Genomic DNA, 14,093 nt, shown 5'->3' on the forward strand with positions numbered 1-14,093 from the left:
TTATCGATCAGGAATGTATAATGGAAGGGATAAAAATTCGAAAGAAGAAAGGATTTACACGCTGGTTTTGCAAAAGCTTTTGTAAAACGTTCGTCTACGTACGAACGAATGTATCACTTGGGAACATAGTTAGCACGGACCGCAACCAATCGCGATACCTTCGGATCACGGTCCGGTCGGTTACTGTGCGCAGCGCTGATGAGATGTCAGCACCGGTGCTTCATTGATAATACGTCCTTAGAATGATGCCCCCGCTTATCATTCGTTTTGATGGAGAAATAGTAGGGGAGCATTGCCATTGACACAAGAGCGAGGCTCAGTTATCTCGCGTTTATTCACGTAAACTGGAGCGCTCATAGCGCTTAGTGATTTTTGACTTTCTGCATCGGCGATCGAGGGAGGTCACGAACAGGGAGAGACTCGAGGATCGCGATCCAGACAGGACTCGCGACCTGGAAGTCCTTCCTAAGCCCATGCGGAAGCACGTGGCCTAACGTCAAGGTAAGACCAATGGAATTCTCGCGTGTTTTAGCTTACACCTACGACACAGTATCTCTCTCCCTCTCTCTCGCTTTTTTCCTAAGCATCGTCTCCTCCACAAATTGTTTATTTCTGCCAACAGATCCATCCAGAAGCTCGTAGATCCTAGAAATCATTCGTACACAATCATCCTAGTATAGCTTCAATAAATTAACAATATTTCACGTGAAATCAGCAGAGCCTGCGTTATATTATACAAAGTTCATAAATAAAACATAAAATGCTAATAACGTTGTCCCTGATATTAACAGTTCATTTACTTCACTTAGATCGTTAATAATTTCATCTCGAGATAACCGACGTTATCACACGAAAACCCTGTTTTTTTTTAAAAATAGTATATGACACGAATTTTCGTAATAAGTTCTTAATTAAAAATCCGAATTCACTTGCGTGCTGCAAAAGCGCGTCTAGCAGGAATTGATTGCTCCGTTTGCTAGCATTGGAAGTTTATTAGACTTACGTCAAACAACGACGCCGTAAAAAAATGGTAATGGCTTTTGGTACAAGGAAGTGAGATTTTTCGTCTCTCCCCACATTGAAAATTAAGCGTTTCGTAGCAGCCATCTTAGCGCGGCGCAAAATTTCCCGTTCGATTATTCTGGTTTAATCGGGAAGTTGGCCGCCTCAAAGAGACGAATTTGCGGAAAAGTTGCGCGATAGAGACCGACTTACTGGTCAGTTCGTTGCTAAAAGTCAACTTTCACGGTTGAGAAAGCTTATACGCGAAGTTTAGGTCCAGGATTCTTAGAGTGCTTCTTCTAACAGGTCGTGGCGGAAGTGACAATCGACTGGAACTCCGTATTAATGCAGTCTCCGAACGTCACAACGAAATCTATACCCCTTTAAATTGCAATTGCGTAATCATCTCAGGTGCCCGTGGTGCACACGACAATTACGTTCGTAACCATTCGTAAATAAATCCATTACACTGGTTGTTCGGCCGGTTGTTCACGCGAATTACGCGAAACGAAACCGTTCCTTTCGGAACGGATTTTTGAATCCGTGCGGATTCCTCGCGTCGAATTCGAAAGTAGAGCCGCGTACATGGCTGCAAACGTGGTCGAACAGATCTTGAAAAATTCGGCGCGGCCGACGAATCTCCGGAATCGTTCGTTTCCGTCTTTTCGAATCGATTAATTAAATTATTTGGAATTTCTATTGTGGACGCTATAATTTACCTAGCGATCAAAGTTCGACGCTGCTGGTTCGGTTTAGCAGGCTCGCCGAGCAGTACAATAATCCATGCATCGACGGTGTCTGAATTAAACAGATAAAATATCGATCATTGGATACGTCTTGCGAGCCTCTTATCCGACCGTTCTCAGTCTGCTAATTTTTCCGGAAACAATACAAGCCCCGGAATTAATGGACGTGTTTGAGCGTGGCTTTGTGCTGTAAGGACTGTTACTTGGAATCGTTGGTTCCACTGAATCGTCGTCCCGAATGCAGTATTGTTAACGACAATGTAAACCGAGAGGAAGAAAACAACTTTTCGAATATCTAATTTTGAGTCTTTCGTTATTAATTGATCTTTTAGATTTATTTGACAATTTGTTCGACAATTCTTCGGCGAATGCGTTGACCGATACTTTTCGTCACTGTCTGCGAAAAATTGTATCACGTATAAGACGTACAATTGCACACAATAAATCTCATTATGGGGTTATCAACAGACATTGCAATTCACTTTATTATCTTCTACAGTCAATATGGAATTAGATAATTTAATCTCTAATCGGTTACTGTACTAAATCACTACTACTGTAAGGAGGAAGTTCGAGACATTTGTACAGCGATTCCGACGTCACGTGCCGAATAATCAACTTTTGTTAGTGATATTGATATCGCGTAAAATTAATTGATAAATGTTATGCTCTTGATAAAGTAATGAAATTGATGGTAGATGATAAGATCGTTGTCGGTGACTGAATTCAATGACATTCCGCAAAGAAATGTCGCAGAAAGAAGTTAATCCAATTGTCATAATCGCTGGCTCTTTAGCTTTTTATTTATTCGAGTTAGACCGACTTCTGCGTGCGACATGGCAGTTGAACTTGCAAGTTGTACAAGATAGTACACGACGGTGATAACGCTTTCTTTGTTTCGCTGCCCAGGCGACGTAAAAAGGTAATTTTTATCATCTATCCGATCGTTATTTAATACTTATTCTTAAAAAATACTTATCCATTTTATTTTACATTTTTATTCGAGAAATTACATTTGCATCACGTTCTAAACAAATCTGACAATCTTGCAAAAGTAAATAACATGCAGAAAATGTGAAGTTTCACACGGGGGAGAGTATGAGAGCTGACAGTGATTGAATTACCGCGGTAAATATGTTTGTGCAAATGTTACGAGCGCGTTAACAATTTCACGTAATGATCAGACTGCGAATTTTTGTGCTTGCATTTTTAAAAGTTTATGAAAAACTAAAGCCAGAGGTAAATGTCTAAACCAAGAGATTTCTCACAATGAAACTATAATAAAAATATCATTACTGTTTATCGATATACAGGAATTTTTCTATTTTAGAGATTCTCATGTGATTATTGCATAACGATTAATAATCCACTAATTATAAATCTCTGAAACCTAATAGAGTACATGGCTTTTGTCATCTAAACTATCGCTTCATTCTACTGACTAAATCGTTCATTCATAAATTATTTCCTCCACAGATACCTCATAATGTAAAGGGCAATGATAAGATAATAATAAAATATTATCTCATAACAAATTACCTATTTACCTTTTTCAGGAAAATATTTAGGAAAATGCTGCGAACTTTTCGGAATCAATTTGTTCTATCAAAATATAAGAAATTTAAGAGTAGTTAACAGGGTTTCGTTCAGAAAAATATTGAAGACTCTAATTACTATAATTTTTTTATTTCACACCTTCCATCGATAAAGAGTGTTTTAAATATTGTATGGACGCAGCGATGATTTTCTGATGCACATAATATAGCGAGGATGTCGAATTGCTTGAGACATGTAAACTAACGAGTAGTTCGTTTCGTAATTCTATAGTACAGTTGGAGGGATGACCAAAAATTGTGGAATTTGCGGGATTTATCCCCGATGGCTGCGAGATCGTGCCACCTCGAGGACTTTCATCGTCGTGTACGGTCTTCTCGGCACCGTGCAGGCGATGGCTTTTATTTACATCGTTGTCACCCTCACCACGCTGGAGAAAAGATTCAAGATACCTAGTCGTACAACGGGTATGTGTTTTCTATAATGTACCTTGCTAAGCTCAATTAACACTGAACACATCGAGTACTATAACTAGTGTGTACAGTCTTATTCGAGTAAAGAGCTCGAATTTATTTATATTTTGCATAGATCTCATTGCCATGAAAGTCCTGATCTGTTGATATTATATTTATTGTTAATGCGAGTGACATCTTTATGATTAAGAGACAAGTTTATAAACGAATGTATAGATATTAAAAGATAATATTAATAAATAGACAGTCGTGCTTCTGCCAATCAATGTAAATTGAAAATCATAGCGAAGATTTCAGCACAGAGAAATTCGTAAGGGGTAGCAAAAGATAGGTTAAAGAAATCTACAGTCGAATCAATAATAATTAACAAACCACTTAATTCGGTGAAGTTTTATTGTTGCTCATTTTGAGTAAATAGTTCAGCTCATTTCTGCTAGGAACATGAATGAGATTGGTTCTCGTTATCTGTTCGATTATGCTAGTATCTTTAATTTCCTTTATCTTCTGTTATACAATGAGTTTGATATAACGCGGTCTGCAAACGTGATTACATTTCCGATAGTTATTTTATTCTCGTAATCGTACAATTCTTTAAATTTATATAAACATAGAAAATATGCAAACAGTTCGCAATCGTTACGAAATGAAAATTAGATGGTCAAAATGTCAGCCATGTTTTCATCCAGCGCATTAACTGTATCTACGTATTATAGTAATCTACTCTTGAAATACACAACTGGCATCTTATAAGTAACAATTATAAGATATCCATATTAACAATTGCATTAATAATTCAGTATAAATATCATTCTAACGTAAAATGTGCAAGCTTCTGAATTATTCCTGTATTCCAAGCTCAAAAATTCCGTTTTGCAAACGTTGAACGTTGTTGAAATTATCGCGAATCAATACTGTGAGAATCTGATCGATAAATGAGCCGCTGAAAGCAGAAATAGCATAAGTCAGTGCAATTCAAAGAAATTAATTTGTGGATAATGAAGAATGAATTGAAAATTCTTTAGACAGCGACGACATGAAAAATTGTTACAACTCTTTTATATAATTCATTTTCAAGCTCTAGTTTGGAGTAATAAGAAGAATATTAAATTGAATACGATTTAATAATATTAAATTCGTTTAATAATATTCAATTAACACAGGAACAATTCGACTTGCACTATTTTTTTTATTGAGACAACGAAAATCTGACCGGGAAGCCGTTGGGCTCGAGGTTGTTCCTTTACTTTCGCGAAAAGTGACGTCGAATCCCGGCAGTCAAACGTCGCTACAACAGTGTACACGCGTTGATGCACTCGCACTTGTATTTGCAACACGCGTGCATCATGCACGGTCGGCCCCGAGCAAAGATAATCGCGTGTCGGTGTACGTTCGTCTAGTAGGTAAGTAGTGTGTCGCAATCATAGAAGTGAGAAATCTGTCGTTAGAGCAACGAGCGCTGAACACGCGTTGCGAAGACACACGGATATGCATTTATACGAGTTTATTGTTAGTCACAATATACGCCAAGGGTACGTACACGAATTTATTTTCAAGAAGTCGCGAGTCTCGCGTTCGACCCCCTTTCACGGCTAAACGTGAGATGATCACCGATCGATCACAGCATCTCGACGCGATGAGCGCATTCAATTTTACTGAAATTTTGCTATTTTTTTTATCGAATTCTTTCGAACGATAGCGCAAAATTACCAGTCTTCTGCGTTATTTCATATCATTTCAATGTTGTAGTTTGCTAAACGTTCATTGTGAAAATAATGTTGAAACGTCGTTACACTGTGTCGACTTTTTTTTATTGCTACGCAGATATTTCCTGCGTTATTTTATTAACCCCTTGCACTACAATATCTTCATTACCGTTAATGATACGCAAAAATGCTTGAGGAACAAATTGTTTGGTTCGAAGGGGCACATGTTGTGGTGGAAATGGTTTTTTTTAAAGGTCATATTTTTTGAGATTTGAAGGTCATCGATGTTTTTTCAAATAGAACTATGTATTTGTTTTTCGATGACATTATTGCCGATTTTAAGACCAATCCAGCGACCTATAACTCAAGGTCATTCTAGTCGCGCAAAGTATGAAAATTAGTTGAAAAACCGAAAAATATCGCAATAATCACTTTCACGGGATCCACTAATCTTGGTTTGATTCTACCTACAGAACATGCTCGAAATGACGTTCGTTCGTGTTTTGTTGAGTTGTTCACCTCACTTCAACTTCAACTTCAATTTAATTTGAATTTCAACTTCAACTTCAATTTTAATTTGAATTTCAACTTCAACTTCAACTTCAACTTCAACTTCAACTTCAACTTCAACTACAACTGCAACTTCAACTTCAACTTCAACTTCAAACTTCAAACTTCAACTTCAAACTTCAACTTCAACTTCAACTTCAAACTTCAAACTTCAAACTTCAACTACAAACTTCAAACTTCAAACTTCAAACTTCAAACTTCAAACTTCAAACTTCAAACTTCAAACTTCAAACTTCAAACTTCAAACTTCAAACTTCAAACTTCAAACTTCAAACTTCAAACTTCAACTTCAATTTCAATTTCTACTTCAAACTTCAAACTTCAAACTTCAAACTTCAAACTTCAAACTTCAAACTTCAACTTCAATTTCAATTTCTACTTCAACTTCAACTTCAACTTCAACTTCAACTTCAACTTCAATTTCAATTTCAATTTCTACTTCAATTTCAACTTCAACTTCTACTTTAACTAACTAACGATAATGAAGATATTGCTTTGTAGCACTTTATTTGCCCCGCCCTGTATACATGGAACATTTATCACGAGTCCGACTCGTTATTATAACGCAAGGGGTTAAGAACGAAGTTACGATTAAAAATAAAAAATGCGTGTGATTTGTCTACGAGATGCTTTGCATCCGTGATACTGCGTAATACCGTGTTGACGCGGCTCGGTCAAAAATTCAAATCTCTTTGTTGTCATTCCGTGTTTGAAATTCTTGGAACGGCCCAGTTTTTAGACGTAATCGATCGGCGCGAGATTTTTTTTGTCGTCAACCAACACACGGACGCCGCCGCGCGTCTTCGCGTTATATTATTTGCCTGTACGGGCAATACGGATAAAATGTTAATTACGCGTGTAACAGCCGCGTGAGAAATCGATACAATCCCGTCGTTCGCGGTTTTACGTGGTCGGTGTTATTGCGTCCGGTTGATCGATCGGTTCATTGTAATTCGATATCGGGCATTAAGTGATACTATTTTTTTTAACGGCAAAGGACACTCGTACCGGGTCGCCCTGTTTTTTTCGTTCGATCCGATATTACATCACCGCGTGACCATTGACGATATCGTATTAGCGGGACATACCTGTTACGTTTCTTTCATTCTTTGCAGAAAGTTATTAACGCGCGAGAATAATGGGTGTCCTCGCTTTTATACTGGCAGCGATTAGACCGGATTTGACGTGTTCCTTACAAAATTGAATCGATTCAATTTGCTATAGAGAAAACATTTGAAGAATTTAGAGATATCATGTTGAATTCTTTAGGATGATTGAAAAGCGAAATAAATGTCTTCTGCATTGCGCAGTCAATGCGGGCAATTTTTATTTATTTTTGGTAATGTTATATTATCCCAGAATATAATAATATAATTTGTTATCTTAGAATAATTTGTTTTCATTAAACGGTTGCACTGTAAGGATGAGTCAAACTTGAGATGAAGATTTAGATTGTTATGTATTAATGTTATATTATGTGTTATATACACAGTTATAACAATCCAGAGATAAAAGTAAATGGAAAAAAGCAAAAACCTAACATAATTTAGTTCTACTACGTCAACTCACTTTCTACAAATTCTCAAGTATAAGCATTCGATAAATCATTTAGCATCAGTATCCGATAATTTCGATCATGCGAAAATAGAATGCACCGTCGAATGACGGTTCTAAAGTTCAAAATTTCTCACACATTCTTATCCAATGTTCTGCACTTTAAAAAACAACATCACGTCTTTCGCTCAGACTGAAATATAAAAATTCGATCGAAATGATTACTCGCACTGAAAACATTAAAATGATGTTTAATATACTCGAGTATACTTCAAGAAAAATTTGTCTTAATCACGAGCAATGAATAGCGTCATTCATGCACGACTGAAAAATTACTTAAAATAATAACGAACACGAACCATGAATCAACTCTCTGTTTTAAAGGTTGATATCGATTATCTCAGCTATGATCGACATTGTTCGACTTCGATTGTCGTATGTATTGTTAATATCGTCCGATATTGATTGTTTTCGATGTTACCGGTCTCGTTCGATTCGGCATATTTCATGCATTCCCGATCTCGTTCGCAGCGAGCTACAATCGATCGCATTTTTCAGGGTTGATTCTCTCCGGCAACGAGATCTCGGAGATTCTGTCGTTGATACTGACCTACTACGGCGGCTCTGGCCACCGTCCAAGATGGATGGCGATCGGTGTCGGTCTCAGCGCGTTCTCCTGCCTCGTTCTCGCGCTGCCGCACTTCCTGTTCGGCCCCGGAAGGGACGCGATGGCCCTGACGAAGGAGCACCTCGACCGAACGCTCCTGAATACCACCACGATAGCCGAGGACCTGGCGATTTGTCCGCGCGTCGTCAAACCCCAGGTCTGCGACGAGGAGTCGATGCTGGACGTTAGCATTCTGCCGCGGCTTCTGATCTTCCTCTCACAATTTGTCCTCGGAATCGGCACCACCCTGTACTACGGCCTCGGACAGACCTATCTGGACGATAACACCAAGAAGAAAGACACCCCGATGTTACTAGGTACGGTTTCGCCGCGAAGGTCTACAACTCATGTTGACAAAAAATGTTTTTCAGCAATATTTGGTCTTACGATACTAAATTATGATAGTTGATGAGAGAACGACGTGTTTAAAATTTGAGGCGAGGTTTAAATTAATGAGTTCTTTTGGGTAACAGACGATGCCTTAAATAATTAATGACGAACTTTATATGTTGCTACTGAAATTATATATAAAATCGTTAAGTATGATTTGTTATAAATATAGTGTACGTTGGAGATTCATTTTCTTAGCGTTATAATTTAATTGAGTCGATAAATGAGGACTTATGTTGGTTTATAGTTCACGTAGTGGTATGTGTAAGTATAATAGATTTCTGATTGATTTAATCGTCGCAAGGAGTTATAAATATCCTATCGTCATAAATAACTTCTATCTTATCAATAATTATACGTGTCTGATTTAGATATTTCCTTTCCATTGTTATCCAGGATAAGTGGCTGATGTAATATGAAATTCCTGCTGAATGAATTTATTTTTATCAATCTCTGTGTGAATATTGAGATGTTAACTTTCGCTAACAGAGACAACAGCAAAAGGCAAACAAATCGAAAACGTAGAACAAAATAGAGTACTCGAATTATTCAACAATTTATTTTCTGTAGAAATTATTCAATTCATACGCTTTTGTTTGCCTGAAACACGTTGTTTTGTATGAAACATGTTAAAATCATTTTAAAAATAGAACATAATCGCATAATCAGCAATACTGATTATTAATTAAATTTACCTTGAGACCGAATATATTTGTAATATTTAATAAGTATTGAAGTAGTAATATTTTATAATATTCGATTATACTAAAATACAAATAGTTTACAATATTTAATAGAATCAAGTTATGTTGCTTGAAAATAATTTTCTGTAAGCAGTCATTTTCTGTAGTATTCACGGTATACATAGCGCTAAATATTTTAATATACATAGAGTTACGTAATAATTAATGTCCAATTGTTGAACAGGTATTACGTTCGCCCTGAGAACAGTTGGTCCAGCAATAGGATTTTTATTGGGCTACGGTTGCCTCAGCCTGTACATCGATCCCAGTTTACATCCTGTGATCAACAAGAACGATCCGAGATGGTTAGGCGCTTGGTGGCTTGGCTGGATTATCGTCGGTGCCATGATGGGCATGTTTTCGATCCTGATTGCTATGTTCCCACGACATCTGCCGAAACCGAAGACCTCTAACGCGATTGACACCGCCAAACGGGTAAGAGCACCTGTCAACGCTAAATATCGTCAAATTTAAGTGTCATCTATAAATCAATATAATAAGGAAGTATCACAGAATAATTTTATTCTTTGCTGTGCAAGTTAGTTTTACTAAATGTATACAGTCGATTGCGATAGTAACAATTTCGTACAATAAAACATAGCTTTAATAGGGTAAATAATAGAGTAATAATTATAATAATAGAATAATAAATAATAGAGTTAATATAGTAATAATAGAGTAAAGAATCAATTTCAAATAATTAAATAGCAACATATGTTCCAATGACAATTAAACTTCCACCTTTATTATCTTGCTTTATATATAATTAAAATTTCCACCTAAAATCGTGGACATGTTTGGCATGTAATTATACAAGTTATTTGCTGTACAGGATGGCAGTATACCATTGAAGTTACACCTGACCGCGCAAGAGCAGTACATGACGCCGATGGAGCCGCGGAAGTCACTCGAAATTGAATACATTCCAACTATGCGGGAATTTCCGACGGCGATGAAAAGGTTGTTGACAAACTGGCTGTTAACGTTCAACAACTTGAGCGGTGTGTTCTACGTGTTAGGCGCGTCATCTTACATTACGTTTTTGGCTAAGTACCTCGAGGTTCAGTATAGTAAGTCTGCTGCCGGGGGTACTGTCGTCACTGGTAAGTTAACGACGTTACACTTTCTGTTAATAAAATGACAAGACGGAATTTTAGTTTATTAATATATTTTTTGTTTTTGGCGAGGAATACATATATTGATAGAATTTATAACATCCGGAATTACATGTAGAATAATACAAGTTTTGCAGAACAACTTGTTTATTTTTGCATTCTAAATTAATCCTTTTGTAGATCACGTTCACCAAATTTAAATTTTTGGAATTAAAATGATCCCTCTTATAAATCGATCTTGGTTATATTTTATTCAATTCTTTTATTTAACTCGAGTTTATATACTTACTCAGAAAATAATGCAAGATCATTAATTTCATATACAAAACGAAAATTTTTGTTGCAATTAAGTCAAAGTAGATCTACGTATGAAGGTTTAGCAGCTAATACGCTTTCATGTGTCAAGGTTCTATATCGCTGGTCGGTATGGTGCTGGGATTTCTATTCTCTGGAATGGTAATTAGCAGATTCAAGCCTCGACCTAGGCCACTGCTCGCATGGAACGTGTTCGTTGGCGTTTGCTTCGTCGCTGGTCAAATACTCTTCATATTCCTTGGTTGCGAGGACGTCGACGTCAGAGGCCTCGATTTTGACACTATGCAGTGAGTACGTCTTCGGTTTTACCGAGACTGGCTTCTGACAATTTGAGATTTTACTATATCTATTATCACAATTTATATTCCATCGAAAGTTACTATTAGGATGGAAACTATGAAACGGGCGTTTCTGTTTAGTCTGTGTTCAGCTGCGACGCCCGTTTCATAGTTTCCAAGCAAATATCTAGTAGCACAAACTATACTTATAAAAGACAAAGTATTGTCCTCAAGGTCTCACAATTATAATATAGACGAACGTTTCATGAAATACTGTTAGGTGAAATATGTTTATTTCATAAAGTTAAGAGAAACTCGTTTTTTAACAATAAACTGATAAAGGTTGTTTGATGTTTTCTAAGATAATTTGAAGCAACTTTTTCCTTTGCAAAAATTTTCTCCGTGCCTTCATTAACGAGTTATATAAGAAAAACACGGAGCAATCAGTTTCTCTCTGATTGGCCCGTGTTTTTCGTTAATAACTCGTTAACGAAGGCACGGAGACAAACGCTAAGGAAAAAATATCTTCAAATCAAACGAGAAATCAAGTCTTTCCGGATAACAATCAATTCTTTCTGTATAGAAAAATGGTACAAACGGTAAATATCGCAACTTGCTAAATAAATGTGAAACCGATTAGTCTAAAAATCAACATTCTTGTACGCCATCGCGGAAAGCATTGTTGCTGGTGGAAACCCAAAAATTCATACGGTCTATCATTGTCTCAGGATGAACCTGACATCGAGTTGCAACGTCGGCTGCAATTGTGACGGCGTGAAGTATTCGCCGGTTTGCCACGAGGCGTCGAGGACGACGTTCTTCTCGGCTTGTCACGCTGGCTGCCGGGCGGTAATCAGCGACAAGGAGTTCGGGAATTGCAGTTGCCTGTCGGTGACGGACCCGTTGGACTTCGAGGGCCAGTTCGCTTATACCACCGACAGCAGCAAGTCGATGATGCTGAGTCAGCCGTTCTACCTGAACGATCCACACGCGATCGGCTTCAACAAAGTCAGAGCGGGACCATGCAGGAGCGACTGCAGTCGTCCGTATCTCTTGTTCATGGTCTTCACTTGCATCATACAGACGTTGGCGTGCTCCGGAAGGATTGGTAACGTCCTGGTCAACTATCGTAGCGTCGACAAGAAGGACAAGAGTTTCGCCCAGGGTATCACTCTGATGACGATCTCTTTGTTCGCGCTGATACCGGGTCCAATCATTTTCGGAGCCATCATCGACTCCACTTGCTTGATCTGGGAGGAGTCCTGCGGGACCAGAGGGAACTGCTGGTTCCATCACAGACGTAACTTCCGGTATCTGGTTAACGTCACGTCCGCGGGTAAGTGTTGTTACAACATCGGTTCGTCAGTCGAAGCAATTCATTGCGACGTGTTAATATCACCTTGACAAGGTGTTGGAAGACTCGTAAATTTGATCGGATATTATTGTTAACGAATTCATTTCGTTCCTTTCTAACTATTATCGATGAGAGAATTTATTCTTGTTATTTATAACAATTATAGGCGAGCGAAATCCTGTATTGGTTACTGGTAATAGTTATCAGTAAGGGGTAACTTTATTTCGGTCACCAATAATAATTGTTGATCAAAATTATCGATAAAGGAAATTGTATTTTATAATGCAATATTTTTTAATATATCCTACTTGGGTTCTGAAATTTTTTATACAAACATTTTCATAATTAAGATGTAGAACTGATGTCTGAGTCTTTCTCTAGCAGAAAACAATACATTGTTCTAACAGAACCGATTTTATTATAAATATAAGGGTCCCTGTTTACAACGCCATTTAACCTCAACGTTGGATAAAAATAGAAACAATATTTCAGGCTTCTCGACGATAGGCGTGCTGTTCGATGCAGCTGTCTGCTACCTCGGGAAAGATTTGGATCTTTATGGGGCCGAGGAGGCCGACAAACGTCGCGAGTTTATCAGGGATGACTCTTCCCCGTCAATCGTCGACGGTGGAAAGAAGAAGGAGATGAACGGAAATGTAAACTAGAGAAGCGGAACGGATCCGTTCCCAGCGATTATAACTCGAAACCATTGGAGATATTGCCGTAAAGGAGGAGGCTTGAGTTTCAGATAAAATGGAGACTACACTAGAACCGCTCGGTACCTGAGTTTTCGAACCCTTCCATTACCGTGAACCGATCCAGCGAAGAGTGCAAATAGTAATGTTGATTATTTTCTTTTTAAGTACATTCCATATACTCTGTCTAATTGTTGAATAATAGTTAATTGTTACGTCACCAGTCATAATTGGACGAAATGCTTTACGCTCCGCGTCTTTGCAACATTTGTACGCCTGTACAGCGTTACTCCTGCCTGTTTGTAAATAAAACATGAATTTTTAACAAATACACAATAATTTCTATTCGAAGGGGCCGATTTTCCTGAGATTTTATTATTGCTTTCTTTTTATTAAGGAGGGACAAAATGCATTTTCGCGCATCTGCTTAGGGGACATTTTTCTGCGGAGATAGTGCGGGACACGGCTGCGAGAAGCTATTATTATTATTGTTATTATTACTACTATTATTATCAGCGTTATTATTATTATTGATATATATATATATATAATAAATTTTTGCGAGTATGATCGTTTAGTATGAAAGTTCGAAAATAGCACTTTTCGTTTTATATTATAATATTTAGTAGCACGCACAAGATCTGTCAGAAACAAATTGTTCTGTAGAAAATGATCCATTTTAAGTGCCGCGAAATATTGGTCATTTTTGTATGAGACAGCCTACTATAAACAAAACATTCATATCTTATTTAGAATTCTCTATATTTCACTATAATCGATTAAACATAATTTGTTTGTTATTTAGGTTTAGTCTTATTCTTAATTTTACAATTTTGTTATTTACCAGTAAAACGATTAATATAAAATTCACGAAAATACGGTGCACTATTAGCGACTGCGTCTGATATCGTGCCGCGGCAACCTGATGGTCAAA

The 14,093-nt window shown here is 37.5% G+C and overlaps 1 protein-coding gene across 2 annotated transcripts; it reads left to right on the forward strand.

Annotated features, from left to right (window-relative positions):
• The first annotated feature begins 325 nt into the window (after window positions 1-325).
• Window positions 326-13,510, forward strand: Oatp33ea (Organic anion transporting polypeptide 33Ea). 2 transcript variants are annotated; one of them, XM_078183756.1, is made up of 8 exons: window positions 326-501; window positions 3,576-3,769; window positions 8,161-8,586; window positions 9,587-9,837; window positions 10,235-10,505; window positions 10,924-11,119; window positions 11,839-12,446; window positions 12,957-13,510. In XM_078183756.1, exons 2-8 carry the CDS (start codon window positions 3,589-3,591, stop codon window positions 13,127-13,129), a joined length of 2,106 nt encoding a protein of 701 aa, XP_078039882.1. In that variant the 5' UTR covers window positions 326-501; window positions 3,576-3,588; the 3' UTR covers window positions 13,130-13,510. The 2 variants fall into 2 exon arrangements, with proteins under 2 accessions (XP_078039882.1, XP_078039883.1); XM_078183757.1 differs by lacking the exon at window positions 326-501 and adding an exon at window positions 2,574-2,670.
• The last annotated feature ends 583 nt before the right edge of the window (window positions 13,511-14,093 follow it).

This window comes from Augochlora pura, chromosome 6 (genome assembly GCF_028453695.1).
Source record: "Augochlora pura isolate Apur16 chromosome 6, APUR_v2.2.1, whole genome shotgun sequence".
Lineage (NCBI taxonomy): Eukaryota > Metazoa > Arthropoda > Insecta > Hymenoptera > Halictidae > Augochlora > Augochlora pura.